At 42.9% G+C, this 18766-nt stretch overlaps 2 protein-coding genes across 4 annotated transcripts; both read left to right on the top strand.

Annotated features, from left to right (window-relative positions):
• Positions 1–636: 636 nt before the first annotated feature.
• Positions 637–7176, top strand: LOC134504414 (putative P2Y purinoceptor 10). Of its 2 annotated transcripts, none has more exons than XM_063313616.1 (2): positions 637–723; positions 4545–7176. In XM_063313616.1, exon 2 carries the CDS (start codon positions 4606–4608, stop codon positions 5572–5574), a length of 969 nt encoding a protein of 322 aa, XP_063169686.1. In that variant the 5' UTR covers positions 637–723; positions 4545–4605; the 3' UTR covers positions 5575–7176. The 2 variants fall into 2 exon arrangements, with proteins under 2 accessions (XP_063169686.1, XP_063169685.1); XM_063313615.1 differs by having other exon boundaries at positions 649–788.
• A 1870-nt stretch (positions 7177–9046) lies between these two features.
• LOC134504351 (putative P2Y purinoceptor 10) lies at positions 9047–18068 on the top strand. Of its 2 annotated transcripts, XM_063313524.1 has the most exons (3): positions 9048–9635; positions 14691–15160; positions 15310–18068. In XM_063313524.1, exon 3 carries the CDS (start codon positions 15360–15362, stop codon positions 16452–16454), a length of 1095 nt encoding a protein of 364 aa, XP_063169594.1. In that variant the 5' UTR covers positions 9048–9635; positions 14691–15160; positions 15310–15359; the 3' UTR covers positions 16455–18068. The 2 variants fall into 2 exon arrangements, with proteins under 2 accessions (XP_063169595.1, XP_063169594.1); XM_063313525.1 differs by lacking the exon at positions 14691–15160 and having other exon boundaries at positions 9047–9635.
• The last annotated feature ends 698 nt before the right edge of the window (positions 18069–18766 follow it).

Genomic DNA, 18766 nt, shown 5'->3' with positions numbered 1-18766 from the left:
AAGTTGGAGAATAAATAATAATCAATGCCTATTATAATGACACTAATCAGCAGAGGCAGATACCAAAATCTAACATTCCCCAAATGCTGTTTCCCAGAGATAAATTTGTAGTTGTTTACCATGAGAGGGAATAATGAAGAACAAATTGTGATGGCAAAGCTTTGCCTCCCAAATGTCTTCCGAAAGAGGTCAGCCTTTGCTAGCTTCTGAAAGGCCGTCCCCAAGGGGCCAGTCCAATTTCTAGACTGAGGTACTATAACAGGGCAAAGTCCACTAAGCTGGAAAACTTAGATAATTTCTGACATCTTGCCAGGTAAAGGATTTGCAACAAAATGTGCAGCCTGACATTGAGGCAGTTAATGGAAGCAGGAGCATTTTCTTCCCCTTTCACCACTGTCTTCTCAGCCTGGTTTCCTGAGTGAGCTCCTGCTCTGAGGAGAAACTTCACATTTCATTGCCTGGATGAGCCTTTACAGCTCAGGCTGTGGTGCGTTGCAGTTGCTCCGCCTGCAAAAATAACTGTTACCAGGTGGTCCAATCAGTTCCTGTACCATCTCAAGGCATCACAACACATCACAGTAAGTTCCTGTGGTTAATGTACAAGTCAGATGCAAACTTGTTTTCTTTGCCTATGAAGAGAACCTGACTTACACAATAGCAGTAACAGGATCCAATCAACTGCCCGTTTTTTCGTCTCTGATTCACGCTGCTAAAGAGCACAAGGTGAGAGTTTTCTATCCAAGGCTGGCTTTTCTGCACACCTCGCTTTTGCTGATGTTCCAAACCAGGTAAGGCCTTCAGAAATGGAAGTGTGGGATCCCCTGCCGCCCTGACCCCGGTCTCTGGAGGATGTTCCTCTTTAGCTAGCAAAAAAAGAGAAAGCAGTGAAGATCTTGTTTTCGTACAATCAACTTGGGCTGTGCCAGCGGACTGCTGCTGTGAAGGTTGGAAAGAGCGAATGTACCCATTTATGCCTCCCTTGAAAATTTTGTGAGACTGTCCACAGATAAACTAAATGAGTGAAACTGTTGCTAGGTGGAGGTACTATAAGATAAAAATATGGCAGAGACAATTTATTTAGTGTCCCTGGGCAAGAGCAACCTCTGGGTTACTTCCTGAAGTTATTAGTGGACTATAATTGGCAATGTGTTAAAAGGAGCAATCATCAATACCTGGGCCGTAAGCATATCAACTGCACTAATCTGATTTAGTGTTAATTACACTGAAATCCAATCCAATCCATATTTGTCCTCTTTCCCCCTTTTGGGATTGTGTGCCCGTCTGGGCGGTGGGGTTTTAGTTGGTTTAGTTGCTCCTTTTATGGCTTCTGGGCATTCGGCTGCTCTGTGTGTGTCCTTCCCACACTTGAAACAGGCGTTTTTCATTCCAGTTTTGTCTTTTCGATCCTCCCTCTCGCAGAAAGGTCTTTGCTGGGCAAAAGGAAATTGACTTGGCGCCACTGTATTTTTTCCCATTGCTTGAGCTCAAAGCTGCTGGCAGAACTGGTACTGGGTGTTCTCCACCTCACCTGCAAGGCAGATCCAATCTTTCAGAGTGGGGGGGGTGTCTCCACGGCAGAGCTCCCACCTAAGGATTTCTGGCTGCAATCCCCGCTTAAAGTAGTCGATCTTAGTGGTTTCAGACTAGTCCATAACTTTTCCATCAAGGGCTTTGAACTCCATGGCATACTCCACCACAGTTCGCCCCCCTTGCCTAAGCTGTTGGATGCCAGTTTTTGCTCTCATCGTATCCAGTGGGTCCTCGAACCGGTCCCTCAGGGCTTTCATGAACTCCCGCAGGCTACCCAGTTCTGGGGCACTCGCATTGTGCAACTGCACAAACCACTCAGCAGCTGGCCCTCTGAGCCTGGCATCCACTTGGCTAACTTCCTTGTACTCTGTGGGGAAACAGGAACCATACTCTCTCATGTATATGGAAACGGTGGTCAGGAAAAATGCCAACTGTCTTGGGTCACCATCAAACTTGACCTGTATATCCTTTGGGGCTGTGCCCTGGGTTGCCCCGCTGCCTAGCACTCTCCCTCCATCTCCTTGGCTGTCTGGGTGGCCTCCATTCTGCCTGCGTCTCACTGGCGATTCAAAATCCCTGGTTGGGGTTAGGGTACGTCATCTCCCTCACCCAATTAGTGACTCTGCTCTCAACAGCTGAGTTGAGATTTCTGCCAAAGAGTATGCCATGGTCTCCAGAGTTCTCGATACCTGCTGCAAGATCACTTCCATGGCAGACATCCTAGCTTCCAGATTGCGGATGTCCTGGGGAGTTCCATTAGGATCTGGAATGGTTCCTTGCGACCCCGGGCTTCGCACTATTATTTGTGTGTCCACAGGTGGGGGAGGTCTTGCCTCACCTTCCCTGGCACCTACCTGGGAAGGTGCCACCTGTGGTTCTTCAATAATAATGCTCGGCGTCTGGGGTTCTGTCACAAAATTTAGGGAATGGAGGGCACTTTCCAACTCTGTCTGGTTGAGCCGGGTTCCACCTCGCACTCGCTGTCTCCGCTTCCCAAACTCTCCTCTGTCTCAATTTTTCCTTCTGCCACTTTTGCATACAGCACGGTTCTCTCTGAGGACGGCAGAGGCAATGGCTGCTTCGCCCGGGACTTCCTGTGCTTAGGCATGGTTCGTCAACTCTCAGCTGATTGCTTTCTCAGGAAGAGTTTTCGAATTATGGATTCACAGCTTAATGTCAGCACCTGCTCAGTCAAGCATTCACACACACAGTTAAGAAACTGGAGTTCTTTGAACTGGTTTATTGAAGCGTAATGAACGGTACAGAAGGCAAGCTGTGAATAAAGACTTCCAGCCAAAACCTACTTTAAACTACATTCCCTTAGCTAGTCCCCTTTCCCACGAAGCGTGTCACTCCCCCTCCCATCCAGATGGCATTTCTGTCGTATCTCAACCTCGCGTCCTTGATGTGCTCATAGCCAAAACAACCCCTTACATTCCAACTTCACACACCCCCTCCCATCTTCCTCCCATCCTGCAACTTGTGAGAATGACACGATGGGAGATGCCCGGATTAGGGTTTCTGTGAAACCTTTGATCAGGGAATCTGACAGTTACAACTAACGGAAAATCTCTGTGGGTTGATTCTTGAGGTAAGGCCATCTCTGCCTGCTTGCTGTTCAGAGAGGCATATCCCCATTTCTTGCTAACTTCTGCTGACTGGGCCTCCGTTGAGCAGAAACTCTTAAATGCTTGATAGTGCCTGCACTGTGGCTCAGCTATTGGTAGAGCCAGCTTAGAGACAAACTCAAGCAGAATACATTTGTGGTTAATCCCCAGGGTAGGCTTTGACAACACTGAGAGTATTCATTATAATTTAATGCACCAGGGAAAGAGAAACCACAGAAGCCCTTTCACCAAAATGTACTAAGCGTCATTTTCCCCAGAGATGTCTTTATATAAAGCAGAAGCCAAAAATCTGATTTTTACTGACTTTCTGCTTGAGTGAAGGAGATGAAGCTGCCATCTTAATAGGAATTAATGGGCTAAGGGTGCTAAACCAAATCAAATAAACAAACAAACAAACAAACAGGAAACTGTCGAGCAGTATGAAAGAGCAGGGTTGCTGGGTTTCCCCTGTGCAATTAAGTAAATAGGATGTGAATGAACAGGCAGTTCAATGGGAAGGAGAGTTGCAACGGTTCACAGGCTGGGCAAAATGACTCCACCATTCTCAAGCAGCAAAGGGGATTTCTTGCAGCACTTTCAGGTAGTCCTCACTTAACAACCACAATTGGGACCAGAATTTTGGTTCCTAAGTGAAGTGGTCATTAAGCAAATCTGACCCAATTTTATGACCTTTTTGCAGTAGTCGTTAAGCAAATCACCGCAGTTGTTAAGCAAACCATATGGTTGTTAAAGGAATCATGTGGTTCCCCATTGATTTTGCTTGCCAGAAGGTGGCTGGGAAGGTTGAAAGTGGTGATCACATGACCACGGAACACTGCAATGGTCATAAATGTGAATCGGTTGCCAAGTGCCCAAATCGAGATCATGTAACTGTGGGGGATGCTGCAACAGTTCTAAGTGTGAGGACCAGTCACAAGTCATTTTTTCCAGCACCGTCATAAGTCCAAACTGTCACTAAAGGAATGGTTGTTAAGTGAAGTCTACCTGTAATTGCAAGAAGAGTTCCTAAGGGACACTGTTTTATTTTTCCCCTAAATCTGGAAGCTTTGTCTTGGAATTGTCACTGACAATTTCATGAATGTGTTTAATCTCCCAGGAAGTCATGTAAGTGACGTGGCCATCTTTTGGCAGTGATTTTTATTACAGTCTCTCCATCCTTGCCCAATATGTTTCCTTGATGACCACCTTCGAAAAGAAGCCAAAGACTAAAACTTATTTGCTGCTGCTGCTGCTTCCTCTTCTTCATTCTCCCCTTAACAGTTTTGGCTACTCCAGTGAAAGGGCAGGATAGCAGGCTGCCACTGTGTTACCCAAACCCAATTTCATGTATAAAACATTTTGCAGTTTAATAACACTCCAAAACAATATGCCATCTTTCCATTACAGTGTACAGAATCACTCAAAAGGAGTGACCTTTCCAAGTCCTCTTGCCTTCAGTGGAACTGAGATGATGGGAAGCCCCGGGAATAATTGCTCTGAACCTGGGATAGGTTTCCAACACACCTTTTATGCTGTCACGTACTCCATCATTTTCATCCCGGGCCTCCTAACCAACAGTATCGCTCTGTGGATGTTGTGGATCTTCACCCGGAAGCAAAACAAGACCATTGTCTTCCTGCTGAATCTGGCCACCGCTGACTTCATTCATGTCCTCTCCCTACCTCTGAGGATTTATTATTACATCAACTACAAGTGGCCCTTTGGGTTCTTCCTTTGTCAGCTTTGCTTCTACCTGAAGTATCTGAACATGTACGCCAGCATTTGCTTCCTCACCTGCATCAGCATGCAAAGGTACCTTTTCCTGCTCCACCCATTCAAGGCCAAAGACTGGAAAAAGGGCTATGATGTCGCCATCTCCGCTACCATCTGGCTGGTGGTCGGCGTAGTTTGTCTGACATTCCCGTTGCTGAGAAAGTCCCATGATTCCGAGGCTTGCTTCTCCGATCTCAACATTGAAAAATTCCAGAGCCAGGCGGCTTTGATCGGAATGCTGACGGTGGCTGAACTGGTTGGGTTTTTGTTGCCTCTTGGTGTCATTGTCTATTGCACTTGCAAGACGAGAGCCTCCCTTCAGGAAAACCAAATGCCTTTGCAAAACGCAAGTGAAAAGCAGAAGGCCTTACGGATGGTGGCCATGTGTGCTGTTGTGTTTTTTGTGTGTTTTGCTCCCTACCACATCATGTTTTTCTTCTTTATGTTGGTAAAAGAAGAAGTGGTGAGGGGCTGTGCTGCAAAGCAGAGTATCTTGTATCTTCACCCCGTTTTTTTAAGCCTTGCAAGCTTCAACTGTTGCTTGGATCCATTCCTGTATTTTTTTGTGACATCAGAGTTCCGTGATCGGATAACAACATACAGCAGCTTGTCCTTCAGAAGCCGTTTGATAAGCAAGGAAAGTGTTGCTTCTGTGAAGGAATAAATTAGCTGGACTTCAAGTTGGGCAAAGGATTGGAGGGTCTACAGAAGCTGCCTTAGGCTCCTATAGTTCAGAGCTGCCTGCTCTTATGCCTCCTGATGTCTAGTATCATAACAGCGGGCTCATATACTGTGCTAAAGAAAAGTTTGTTTTGTTCTGGTTGGTTGATTAAACAATAGGTGGCTGGGTTCATACAACATGATAAATCAATGATTCCTAATCTGTGTTCCTTGAGGTGAACCTTGAGAGTATTGCAAATGGTCCTAGTGCAAGTGCCCTAAATTAACATAAATCTATTCAGATGATAAACCTCTCATTATATTGCTAAATCTCATAAGATTTAGGGGTTCTAACTTGAAATCTTGCAAGATACTGGCATTCTCGCTTGAAATCTCTGGCTGCTGTTTTACAAATCGTGCAAGATTGCAGGCAGCAACGTCCACATCTTGTAGGACGTGATGATCTCCTGAGATTGCAACTATTTAATTTGGGGGTCTCATGGATGTCATCTCACGGGAAGTTACATGAGCCGAAGCAGTCGTAGATGCTACATTGCTGGCCGTTAGCTAATGTGGTGGTCTTCAAAAGCTTTCGGTGGCAATCTAGTAGTCTGTATGAAGGAAAAAAGTTGGGATCTGCAGCACCATGTTTTACAAATCACAAGGATGGGATTCACATAGTTAAGCCATAACTTGATCTATTTTGTTTTCATTTTTGCTATGAACTCAGTCTGACACTCATCATTCCCAACCAGCCATCCCACACTGGGTGGGGATGATCAAATGTTAAGCCACACAAACTAAAAACAACTCTTCAGAGACATGAGTTTCCTTTTCCCAGACCTGTCTGAGAAGGGCAATGGCTGAACTGGCTTTACTTTGCTTTATCACATCCTTTGCAGGCACCAACACCTGTTGCTGGTCCCACTAATGTGCAATGGGAAATTACTTTGGGGATGCAATTTCTGACTGATGTCCAGCTAGAATCAAAGGTATAACATGCATTAAGCCTTCACATAGATTGAGCATACTGAAAACTTGCAAAAGAGAATGGGAATAAATTGGAATAAATTCCACAGGTATAAACAGGAGTTCTTCTCTGGGCTTCTCTTGATCTGCAACCTTCAGCTTATTGGTCATATGAATTAATTGCATTTTTTGTCCTATTAAAATGTATAATTTCACCAGTGAATTAATTGATCACAACTTTATAAATATGTACATACCCTATAAGTAAATAAAATAATTGCTCCAAAAGGGAAACGAAACAAGGGTTCTGTTTTCAGTATGTTCATTGCTTTTCAAGGAAGATGACTCCTATTCAGATATTTATTTTCTGTATTTGCATGCTTCCTATTCCCAAAGGCTCATGTGGTGCAAACCTATATGACACTAAGTGTGCAAGGCTATGTATTCAATTAGCAGTGATACAACTGTCTTAAAGAATCTCCCTTACTTGCAGCTACTCTTAAAGAGCAGGTGGCAGGGGTAGCTGTGGCCAGGAGGGCCTCTGCCCAGGTTCATCTTGGGTGCCAGATACGCCCTTTCCTTGACTGGGAGGCCCTTCAGACAGTTATTCATGCCCTGGTCACCTCACAATTGAATTATTGCAATGTGCTCTACATGGGGCTGCCTTGAAGACCACCTGGAAGCTACGGCTGGTTCAAAATGCAGTGGCATAAGCAGTAACAGGCAGTTTTTGGGATGCCCATCTGTCATCACTGCTGTGCAAGTTGCATTGGTTGCCAGCTTCTGAGTGCAATTCAAAGTGCTGGTTATGTCCTATAAAGCCCTGCATGGCATACAGCCTGGATATCTGAGGGATCCTTTGTCGCCAATCATTTTTGCCTGCCCAGTACGTACCAGCAGAGTGGGTGCATTCCAGGTCTGCTCCATTAAATGTCATCATCTTGGGGACCTGGGATGCGTGCCTTCACTGTCATGGCCCCTGCCTCTGGAACAGCATCCCCCAGAGATAAGGACTGCACTCTCTCTCCTGGGGTTCCAAAAGGCTCTGAAAATCCAGCTTTGGTCCCAGGCCTGGGGTTGATGTATTAATGTACTATTGTATGGAGTGGGGCTGTTTAGTTTGATCTGTGTTATTTATGAGGTCGTTGGGCAGTCGCAATACATTCAAATAAATAAATAAATAAATAAATAAATACCCTTCTTTTCTCAAAGTCTGCAAATTGTTCAGTAATCTGGAAAGAGATTGAAATTCTGTTCAATGGAACCACCACTGGATGCTTGGATAATTAGCGTTCAATGGCAGAACTGGTGGCCCTGTTATCATGCCTACTGAGATTGTAGCTCTGAAGGCAGGGACGGTCTGACTTAACATTATTGTGTATGCCAGTCTGGGAGTCTTTCAGACTGAAGAGAGAAGTATAAAAATGCTACAAACTTGGAAAGTTTGCCTAAGTTTCTAGTACAGTCCACATTGCAATTATTCATCCCCCATCTTAACAAAGTGATCTGGGTAAGTATGCACTTTCAAATATATACATGCGTTCTGGTTTCTCTCTCTGTGTGTGTGTGCGTGTGTGTGCTTATTTCTCTTTGTAGTTCTTTTTTTTTCTCCCTTTTTCATTCAGGTGCATCCTGGTAGTTATTTTTATCTTTTGACAGCCCAGCCGGCTGTTGAAAGAAAATACTTGCCATCTTGCTTGAGCAAAGAAAAAAAGCCACATTTTATGCATCCCACTGCCTATCCATGGCCAGAACTTTTAAAAAGCAAATCCAAGCAATGACAGTGGTTTAATATTATTAATACACACCAATGGGTGAGAAAAACTGAAATTCCAAATATTCTTTAAAAAAATCTGATTACTACCTATACCCAAATTAGCCAATCATGAAGAATAATCTGAATGATGCCACAATCCTACATCATGCCAATACAGCAGAAGTAAAGGATCATACAAGGACTAAAAACAATATATTTTTAGATAACTGGACTCTGGACCACTGACTTATGGGGAACCTATTTAGACAAATAAGTTTTACTTGGAAATAAACCAACTTAACCAACCTTGATGGATTTTGAAAACAGAGTGTGATCTGGTAACCACATTAGACCACCAGAAATCCCAGTGGTGTAGGCCAATCTGGGAAGTCAAAAAGTCAAGGAAAAAAATCCCAGAAGGTAATTTCAAATCACTTCTGATTCATGCCAAGAAACCCGCAGGAATGTGTTCATATAAGCTATCAAGACCCAAAGATGACTTAATTTATTTTTATGAATTAAATAACAAAGAAAAGAATGCCACATCCAAAAGAAAACAAAACCCAATTGGAGAAAGTCCCAGCTTCTCCAAGGAACGAAACTGCAGCTCTCAGGCCGTAAAATGTTGCTGCCCATCCTTATATACCAGCTCTACAAATTCTGTCTGCAAATAGATTTCTATTTCCTCTTCCTTCCAAGAGCTCGCAATGGCATGCATGATTCTCTCTCTCTCTCTCTCTCCTGCTGTACTGTAGCATTGTCAACCTCTGTTGTGAATTAGGTTGAGAGATAGCCCTTAGCTCCAAGTCTCCCAACAAAATTACGCAACAACAGACAGCAAGCCTGGAAGATAAGTGACTGAAGGTGGCCAGATGGCTTTGGATTGAAATGAGACTTGCAATTCGTCAACACAGTTCCTCTCTCTTGGGCGGGCTTTACAGCACAACCAGCTTCTAATGAGAAAATAGTTAGAAACTGTAAACTTGGACATCATGTGAAGAAGTGGGCAGCTTCTCAAGGGAAAGCTATCGTGGTGATGTCATCTGTTGTTTTGCCTCCTCTCCAGAAAGCTGTGGCCGTATTTTAAGAGGGGCAGAGAAACAAGATGCAGGATTTCCTTTCGCAGAGTCACAGCTCCGTTTGGAGTGCCACTCGCCTTTCTGAAGAACTTTTCAAGATGATGTTCAACTCGAGATGACCATGAAGAGGTTGAAGCTGCATGAGAAATCTCACAACTGAAATGAGTAAAACAGCAAGGCTCAAAGGAAGTTTCTTTTGATTTTTGTTGCTAATTCCTTTCTGCGGTCATCGTCATTTCAAAGAATGGAAACTGCTAGGAGGTAAGTCTGTTCTCCTAATACCTAGAGTGGGCTTCCTCTGGCAAAAAGCTGCAAACCGAGGCATCCTTATGTCTAGCCGATTCCTCTGAAAGCAAAGTACCTGATTTCAAAGGGAGTGTGCAGGGTTGCAAACAGGAAAGAGTTCAGTTATTGGATACACAGAAATATGTCACAGCATTTCTGAATACACTGCAAACCAGCGGGAAGCCCCACCCTTAATTAATTGCACCCATATCATAGATTTACAGTGGAAAACAAGGTTTTCCTGCCAAGGAAATCAACTGAGCAGCAAGGCTGTTTCTTTTCTTCAAAACGATTGCCCATTAGCAGTGACTTCCACATTTCACTCTTTAACTTAAAAATGTCCTGTTTTATATTACTGTAAAATTAAGATTTTCTTCAGTTTTTTTTTTCTTTATCTGGTGGAAAAACAGCACTTTACAAAATAAAAGAAGAATCTTTACCAAATCTTTAGAAGGATTTCTGTTCCATCTCTGTTGGAATAAATTTGTGACTATTGAGGATCAGAGGAAAGGTGGCATTTGGCTAAAAAAAGGATTAGGCTAAACTTCTGGTTTAGTATTTTCTTGGCAGCTAATGTTAATTTAAACTGTGGGTATGTGTCTCACTGGGTGTCTAAGGTCTACCGTATCTGGGATGCAAAAATGCAGAAGAAAGTATTAGACAACAATAAAAAGAAACAAATAATACTCATTCTCTTTTCCCCTTTAGTGGCTGTCTGGATTTTTGCAGTCCAGTTGTGGTAGCCCTTCCCTAAAGCTTCTGATTCATGCAGGGTTGATCCTTGAGGATAATGGCCATGAGTAATAGTGATCACAGTCCTTACTGCTGTGATCCCCTTAATTCAAAGGCTCCAGGAGCTTTACTTGGAATGGGTCCTGCATCTTGTTCCTTCCTCAAGTGTGCAAAATGGCACTTCTGCGCATGCCCATTTCAAAGAGGTCTGAAAGGACCTGGAGACACAGCCATACAGCTGTGTTATTGCTTTTTCTCCTGTGAGCCAGCAAAAAACTCTGCTGGTATAATTTGTGGCACCCTCTTTGCTGATCTCCATTCTGAGATGTTGAGAGTGAAGAAGGACAGAGGGAAGATCCATTTCCAAGGCAATGATCAGAAACTGTAAATGTAGCTTGAATCCAGATCAAGAAAGTGGTTGATGAAAATGCTCAGACAGCATCCCCCTCCCCTTAGTTCTCATAAAGATACAAGAAAAAGGAAGGAAAGCATATTCAGAATTACATGATTTTGTTACTGTAGACTCACCACTTTCTCAAGGATCTCACCCTGCTTGCTTGCTTAGGTTGAACTCATACTGAGTTTCATGAGACCTGAGTTTAGGTCAAGGTCCATCAAGTTCCCATAGTTTTCCTGAATGGAGAGTCGTGATCTTTTTGGAGGAAGGGGTACGTGACTGTTTAGCTACACAGTTTTGGAAAAGATCATAACCCCACATTGCAGAAGGGAAGTGCTCTCCCAGAGCAGTTGACGATCAGGCAAGTGGGGGAAAACATCTCTCCGAACAGTACAGTGAAAAACATCCCACTATGAAAAACATAAACAAATTAAAACCATCCATGGAAAACTGAAAGCTAATACAGCAGCTTAGAAATATCAGAATGTTGGGCTACCAACCAGGAAAGGGGTGGGGAGGATCCTTCAAAGTTAAATAATAGTTAAGCCAACCCCCCAACTATGCTCTTGAAGGGTTTGGATGAATCAGCAGCAAGAGAAAGAGAAGGAAAGTTGAACCTTTAGACTCACATAGCGCTGAGATACAAATGTATAAAAGTAGTCTGTAAACAAACAGACCCAAAATGGAAATGGGTTGACTTGGATGATTCCTGCAAATACAAATAACTTCTGTTCCTAGATGCATTTTATTTATTTATTTATTTATTAAATTTACATAGCCACTCATCTCAGTTGCATGTGACTCTGGGTGGAGACATAGTTAAAGCCCAAATAAAATCATAGGCTTCTACCTTTAAAAACAATTAAAAAATTAAAAGCTACATTTAAAAATACAATAATAAAAAGACAGAGGGGGGTGCACTCTAACCATATACAATATAACCATCTAACAGTTTCCACCGGCACATACACATTTTGAGGGCCTTCCAGAAGGTGGCAGAGTTGGAGCCAGTCTCACCTTGTGGGGAATGATGCCCCACTGGAGGGTGGGTGCATGGCAGAAAAGGCTGTCTTTCTGGATCCCACAGAATGAAGGTCCTTGGCCAACAGGACCTGCAACTTGCCCCTTCTGCCAGACCTTATGGGAAATGTAAATGGGGAGAGGAGGCTCCTCAAATATCCTGGCCCCATGCCATACTATTATTGTTCTTTTTCCAGAACATCTTCAAGTAAGGATGGACACCCTTCAGCCCCAGGACCACATGAGACCCCTTTTGTGGCTCCTGAACCCCCTACCCCTTGACCATGATGGTTTGACCCTTCATGGCAATTTTTTTTGCCAAATTGAGGTGAGCAGCACCCAAAAGCCAAAATGTTAGCATAATACAGAGTTCAAAGATATCTACACTTGTTCCCACAAAAACAGGGAAGAGGAAAAGCCCCCTTCCACCCACATGTGGAATGGGGCTCCGCATGCTGCAATCTCTATCCTTCAAATATTAAATGAAGTTCTCAGCCATCAATAGGATAGAAAGAGATCCTTAACCACAGTTGAGAGTACAGGCTAGCTTGGAGAAACTCCAATATGAGAAGACAATAGGGAGAGCAAGGCTAGATCAGACTAGAGGCTGATCTTGCCCAGCATTTTGCTCCCACGCTGGCCAACCATATGCCTTTTGGGAAACATACGGGAGGACACAAGCGTAATATCGTCATTCAGGCCCAGCATCAACAGGTACAGAGAAAATGTCTGACTTCTATAGAGGAGATGAAATATAGGCTGCTTAACCCATAGCCATCAGTTGCCTCAGCCTCTGTGGATTAGGTGCTTGAGAAGGACCCTTTCCTCCAAGAGTGAAGAAGAACCATTTTATTGGTTAGTAGGTTGGTTTAATGATTGATGGATTGATTATGTGCCATCAAGTCGTTTTCAACCTCTAGAAACCATGTAGATAGATTTCCTCCATGGCAATCTGTCCCCAACCTAGTCTTCTGGGTCTTCCAACAGTGCACCCATCACCACTGTACCCAAGTCCTTGCTCAGTCCCTGCTCAGTCCCCTTGCTGGTGGCCATCGTCTTCTTCTCTTTCCTTCCACCTTTCCCAGCATTAGAGCCTTTTCCAGAGAGCTAGGTCTTCACATAATGTGTCTGAGTGGTTTGTTTAATATCCCACTTTCGTTTTATACAACTCAAAGCAGCGTACATAATGCTCCCTACTCCTATTCCCCTCACAACTTCCCCTATGAGCTGGGTTGGGCTGAGAGAGAGAATAACTCACCCCAGGTACCCAGATGGCTTCCATGCTTAAGCAAGGAAGTCTTCCAGCTTCTAGCCCACCACCTTAACCACCAGCCACAACTCCCATGTCCAAAATCTACCCAGCCATTTGTATTATTTTGCTTAATAGTTGGCTGGCTCCAGATGTGTGTCCTGATCCAAACCAGGCCACTTGAGAGAGACTATCTGAATCGGAACTTTGCTGACACTTCTTGAAAGTTTCCCCTCTTCAAAGGGATTCTGAAAGGCTGGTGGCAGTATTGCTTTTGCTTTTACTTTTTAATGGGTTTCAAGAAGAAAAGGACAGAAAAACGCGATTTATCGTAGACCAGGGTAGCGGGACATGAATGGAAACAGAGTGATTTTCATACTGCAATCAAAGAGAATACCAGGGATTCTCCCATTAGAACGCTTTGGGGAAGGAGGGAGTCATATGGATGGTTATCGGCACTCTATTTTCTGCTTTTGTAATTTTTTTCTCATTTAAGCAGGAAAGCTTGAAGAGATTTGAGCTTCTCAGTGGAATATGAGGGCTTCAGAATTTTTTGCTGGCTTGTGATCCTCCTTGAGTTCGTACCCTTCCAGACAATTCCTATGCCAGAGCCCCACTCCTTTTTCCTAAAACCTTTCCTTTTTGATTTCAGCCCACTCATTCAGGCCTAATTGTTCCTCCCCCCCCCCCCCTGCTGTTCAATTGTGTCAGATCCTCAGTGACTGCCTGGACCAGTCCCTGCAGTTCTCTTGGCAAGATTTCAGAAGTGGTTTGCCATTGTCTCTTTCCTAGGGCTGAGTGAGAGTGACTGGCCCAAGGTCACCCAGCTGGCTTCGTGCCTAAGACAGGGCTAGAACTCACAGTCTCCCGGTTTCTAGCTTGATTCCTTAACCACTAGACCAAACTGGCTCTCAATTGTTCCATTAGAACAAGGGTAAAATCCTTCTAGTGATGAGGAATCACATCACACTTGGCAGAGGGAGCATGAGTCACAATGGTCAGAGCAATGTTGTTGCGAATGCTGAAATACTTACTTCTTTTATTTTTAAATTGATGTGGATGTGTTCATTTTACCCTGGATACTTTAATGGTGAACGTTATATGGATATTATTGTGTATATGTTTACCATGGGTATGTTACCTTACCATATATTTTTATCACGGATAGTGATGCCGCTACTAAGGTTGTTTGAATTGTGATTCCGAAAGCTGCCATAAGTTGAAATGGATTCGGCAGCATATAAATTGAATACATAAATAACTAATCAGTAATCAGTAATCAGTAATAAGCAACCCAATGTGAGTGGGGCTGCATTACGCACTTGGATAGGGCAAGGATTTTCTGCTTTCTTCCCAGGTAATTTTGGGGTGTGTGTGTCTATTTTCTAAACTGCGCAAATTTTATTGTAGGGCTTACCGCAGCCCTCAACACTCTTCAGCCTTGATTGAGATGGCTAAAGCTGTTGAGAATTTTAATTTGACAGTAACTAGAAGAGTATCAGCCCTGTTTATTTGCATTTGAAAATGTTGATCCAAAGAGGAAGAGCAGAGTACAAAGTTGAAATGTCCCCCACTCAAAAAAAGACAATTTGATTGACTCTGTACATTGTATTCCTTTTATCTATTCTGATAGGAGCCATCCTCTGTCTTCCCTAACTTGAATCCTGTGTTGATCCTTTTGATGAGAGTTTGAGACTTCTGCTATATAACTCATACAGCATCCTCAGGAGGAACAATCATTATGGCATCTTAGAATCAGCAGACAGGAAGGAAGAGAACTTATTTAAGGCTGGCTCATCTGGAAATGAATGAACGTGCCTGCCATTCATACTCCACCCTTTGGCATATAACAGACTTTTAACTCCCTGGTTAAAAATAATTATAACTTAGGTTCCTTCCTTATTTTAACATTGGTCACTCCTTCACTTCCTCCTTGTGATTTAATCCATGGAGCTTGCAGAAACAAAGAAGCCAGAAAACTGTGCCTTAAAAAAAAAAGAATTATGGATAAGAACATGGACAGCAGTTTTCTCAACCTCCAGATGTGTTGGACTTCAAATCGCACAAGTAGTTCCCAACCAGCCTGGGAAAGGTTGAAGTAAGGTATGTCTAGCTGAGCAGGGGTTTCTTGTTAAGGGACAACATGGTTTGATCAATGAACTTAGTATGGGTGCTCAAGGCTGCAGCCTTCCTCTCTCATCTGTCTTCCTATAGAAGGAAATAAGCATTTTCTCCTTTTTCTGTCCTTACAGGGATCTTCTCAGCCACAACTGTGTTCAGAAAGCCCACTGACCTGATCAAAATGCTGGGTGATAATTCTTCTGAAAATTGTTCTGATACTTCATTGGGTTTCCAGGCCTCCTTATATGCAGCTACTTACGTTATCATATTTATTCCTGGTCTGGTGGGGAACAGCCTTGCTCTCTGGGTTTTATGTTGTTTCATCAGGAAGGAAAGGAAAGCCATCATTTTCATGATGAATTTGGCCACTGCTGATCTGGCTCATGTCCTCTCCTTGCCTTTGAGGATGTATTACTATATCAATCACAGCTGGCCTTTTGGGAGCTTCCTCTGTCAATTCTGTCTCTACCTGAAGTACCTCAACATGTACGCAAGCATCTGCTTCCTCACCTGCATCAGTATCCAGAGGTATCTCTTTCTGCTTCATCCCTTTCGAACCAACAGCTGGAAATGCAGACATGACGTTGCCGTAAGTGCTACCATCTGGATAGTGGTAGGGGCTGCTTGCCTATCCCTCCCAATCCTAAGAAATCCTAGCTTAACCAACAACACCAATACCTGTTTTGCTGACCTTGGAGTAAAACAGATAACCAAGGGAGACTCCATACCACTGATGGTAGTAGCTGAGCTCTCTGGATTTTTGCTCCCTCTTGTAATAATCATTTATTGCACGTGGAAAATGAGACAGTCCCTGAAGGATCCTCAAGCTCCGTTGCAACAAGCCAGTGAGAAGCAGAAAGCTTGGCGTCTGATCTTGGGGTGCGCAGCCGTGTTCTTCATCTGCTTCACTCCCTATCATGTGAACTTCCCTGTCTTTATGATGGTCAAACAAGGTGTCTTTGGAAGCTGCTTGGTCCGTCACCGAATTTTGAATTTCCACGCCATTTCTTTGTGCCTTGCAAGCCTTAATTGCTGCTTGGATCCAATTCTCTACTATTTCATGACATCAGAGTTTCAGCAAAAGCTATTCCAACACAGCAGGGCTGCCATCCTGCACCGGTTCATCCGCTTAGAGAGCAGTAGGACTGCAGTTTCCACTATCAAGGAGCAGGAGGAAGGTGGGAAGAAAAATGAAAATATTTTAATGGCCTATTTTTGGTCTCTTCGGCCTCAAAGACTTGAAGGTGATAGCATGGAGACCCCTCTGTCTTCTTAGCTAATAATTGAGTCATAGAGGTCCATATCAGATAAATTCCCATCATTTGATTACTCAATCTTGATGATTCTCAGCTGGATAAATAGACTTGGATCTACTGAAAATGACTGTCTTTGATTTGTTGATGAGTGAGGTACAAGTTCCACTCTGGATGGCTCACAGCAGATGGTTCAAAGTGGTCATTGCTTGATGCAACAACCAATGAATTAAGCTTTGGAACCAACCTCTGATTCTTGAAGTAGGAGCCTAGTTCATGATGTGTGCGCTGCAGCCACAGATAATGTGAGAGATTGGGGGTTTGCTTTACAACAAGGCTTAAAAATATATCAGGTGGGTCAGGGAACCTGTGAGATCCTAAAGGGGAATCCATAAGCACACTGGGGTCCACAGACATCACATGGGCAATGTTAATTTCCTTGAACCCTAGGAAAAGGTTTCCAGGTCAGGTTTGTTTTTTTTTTCTGGGCAAATGCATTAAGAACCAAAAGGAACAACACCCTATAATATGGGCAAATAAAAAATAGGCTTTGTCAAATTGCTTACATGAATATAATGGCTGCAGATCCATCAGACAGGCAAGAGAGACTAAATTAGAAGGGGAATTATTTGCATCACTTTTCAGAACTTGCAACTTGAAAAAAGAAATAATCTGGGGAAATGCATATATATATGCAAAGATAAAAGCACATGCTGAGGAAAGAAATGCTTACCAATCCCCATGCCCCCCACATGCATTCAAGCATGCAGAATTATATCCCTTCAAGGAAATATGCACAAAATGCATGTGGTTAGCTGTGCAAACTTTTTCTGCAAATCTGTAAATGGCCATTATGGTGAGAAATTTAGAGCAAATGAAATTGGCCACTCCCATTTTTACCACCATTGCTAGCAAAACTTTCTCACTCCAGTGTTCCAGTTTAGGGAATCAGTGGTAAGAAATGAACAGCCCAAACCAAACCATTTATTTCTTTCATTAATCGTCATCAGTTAATCATCCCTTTTAATTGTGATGAGATGGAACTGCACTATTCTAATATTCTGCATTTTGTTCTTAGCTCTGAGATGCCAGGAAGTTGAGAAGGTTAGTGTAAAAAACTGAAAAAAGTGGGGTGGGAATTTGGTAAGTTTTTGTTTCTCAAAACAACACAATTTATTACAAGAAAGGAAATGACTGTATTGTTATGAGAAACAGAAACTTATCAAAATTCTGTTTTCCTCTTGATTAAGATGTTGGGAGGAATCTTTGCTTCTTTCCATATAAACAAATGCAAGTGGGAAGCCACAGCAGGGTTGGGTTGCATTCTTGGAAAAAGAAAGAAATCAGAAAGAAGGAGTGACAGGCTAGTCAGATGCCAAAAAAAGGAGATACTGAGTCAAATTTGCCAATGGATAAATCCAGCCATTCCAATCTGTTACTCTACAGATCTGTTAGGACTACATTTTTCACAAATTTGGAGATGGATGGCCACTAAGTATGAATTTACATCAAAACTGGTGGTGGGAGATACTATTTAATATATCTTATGGTAAGCACGGAATAGATTCAAACTTCCCAAATCAGTCTGTGAAATGGAATACAGTGTTCAGCGTCCGCAGGTATGCAGTGCGTACCTTAATGTGTATATTAGGAAAAAGGTGGGAGAGATGCTCAAACCTTAATTACAAACACACATGGGTTAAGCAAATCTGCATTCAAGGCATCTACAAAATGTATATGAATTTAGAAGTGTTCTTTGTGGGAATGATACAATGGAAACATTTGCCCAGTGGACCTAAATTTAGATGGGTGGTTTTTCTTACATCATTTTGAAATTGCTTTTATGATTTACTGCTAAATGAGTTTGTTTGAAGGAGGGGGGAAAAAAGGAAATCTGGATTTTAAAAAATGATTGCTAAGGAGATGTATCTTTAATGTCTGTTTTACAAAACCTATAATAAAATAGAAATTTGGTGTTGAAGGAAACAGTGGTATATGGCCTTCATTTTCCATCCTCTGCAATAAGGTGGTGGCTTCAGTAAGTCAACTACTGGGGATGCAGGTTTTGTTTTAATGGAGGCGGTGAGAGAATAAAACTTTCCAGTTGATGGCAGTGGTGTGAACATAAGGAGTTAAATGAATTTGATGATCTTCTGACAATGCAGGCTGCAGTTCACCTTGTCACTGGAAGGAATGAAAAGGATTGAAACATTTTCAACAAGAGCAGCAAACAGTCTTGTGGCATCTTAAACATTAACAAACGTATTATTACATAGGTTTTTGCAGATTAGATACTTGCATGTCTCTACTGAAACTATTTCACTGGATGAAAAAA

Source organism: Candoia aspera, chromosome 12 (assembly GCF_035149785.1).
Source record: "Candoia aspera isolate rCanAsp1 chromosome 12, rCanAsp1.hap2, whole genome shotgun sequence".
Classification (NCBI taxonomy): domain Eukaryota; kingdom Metazoa; phylum Chordata; class Lepidosauria; order Squamata; family Boidae; genus Candoia; species Candoia aspera.
The sequence above is the reverse complement of the archived record's forward strand: the minus strand, read 5'-3'. Positions and strand labels throughout refer to the sequence as shown.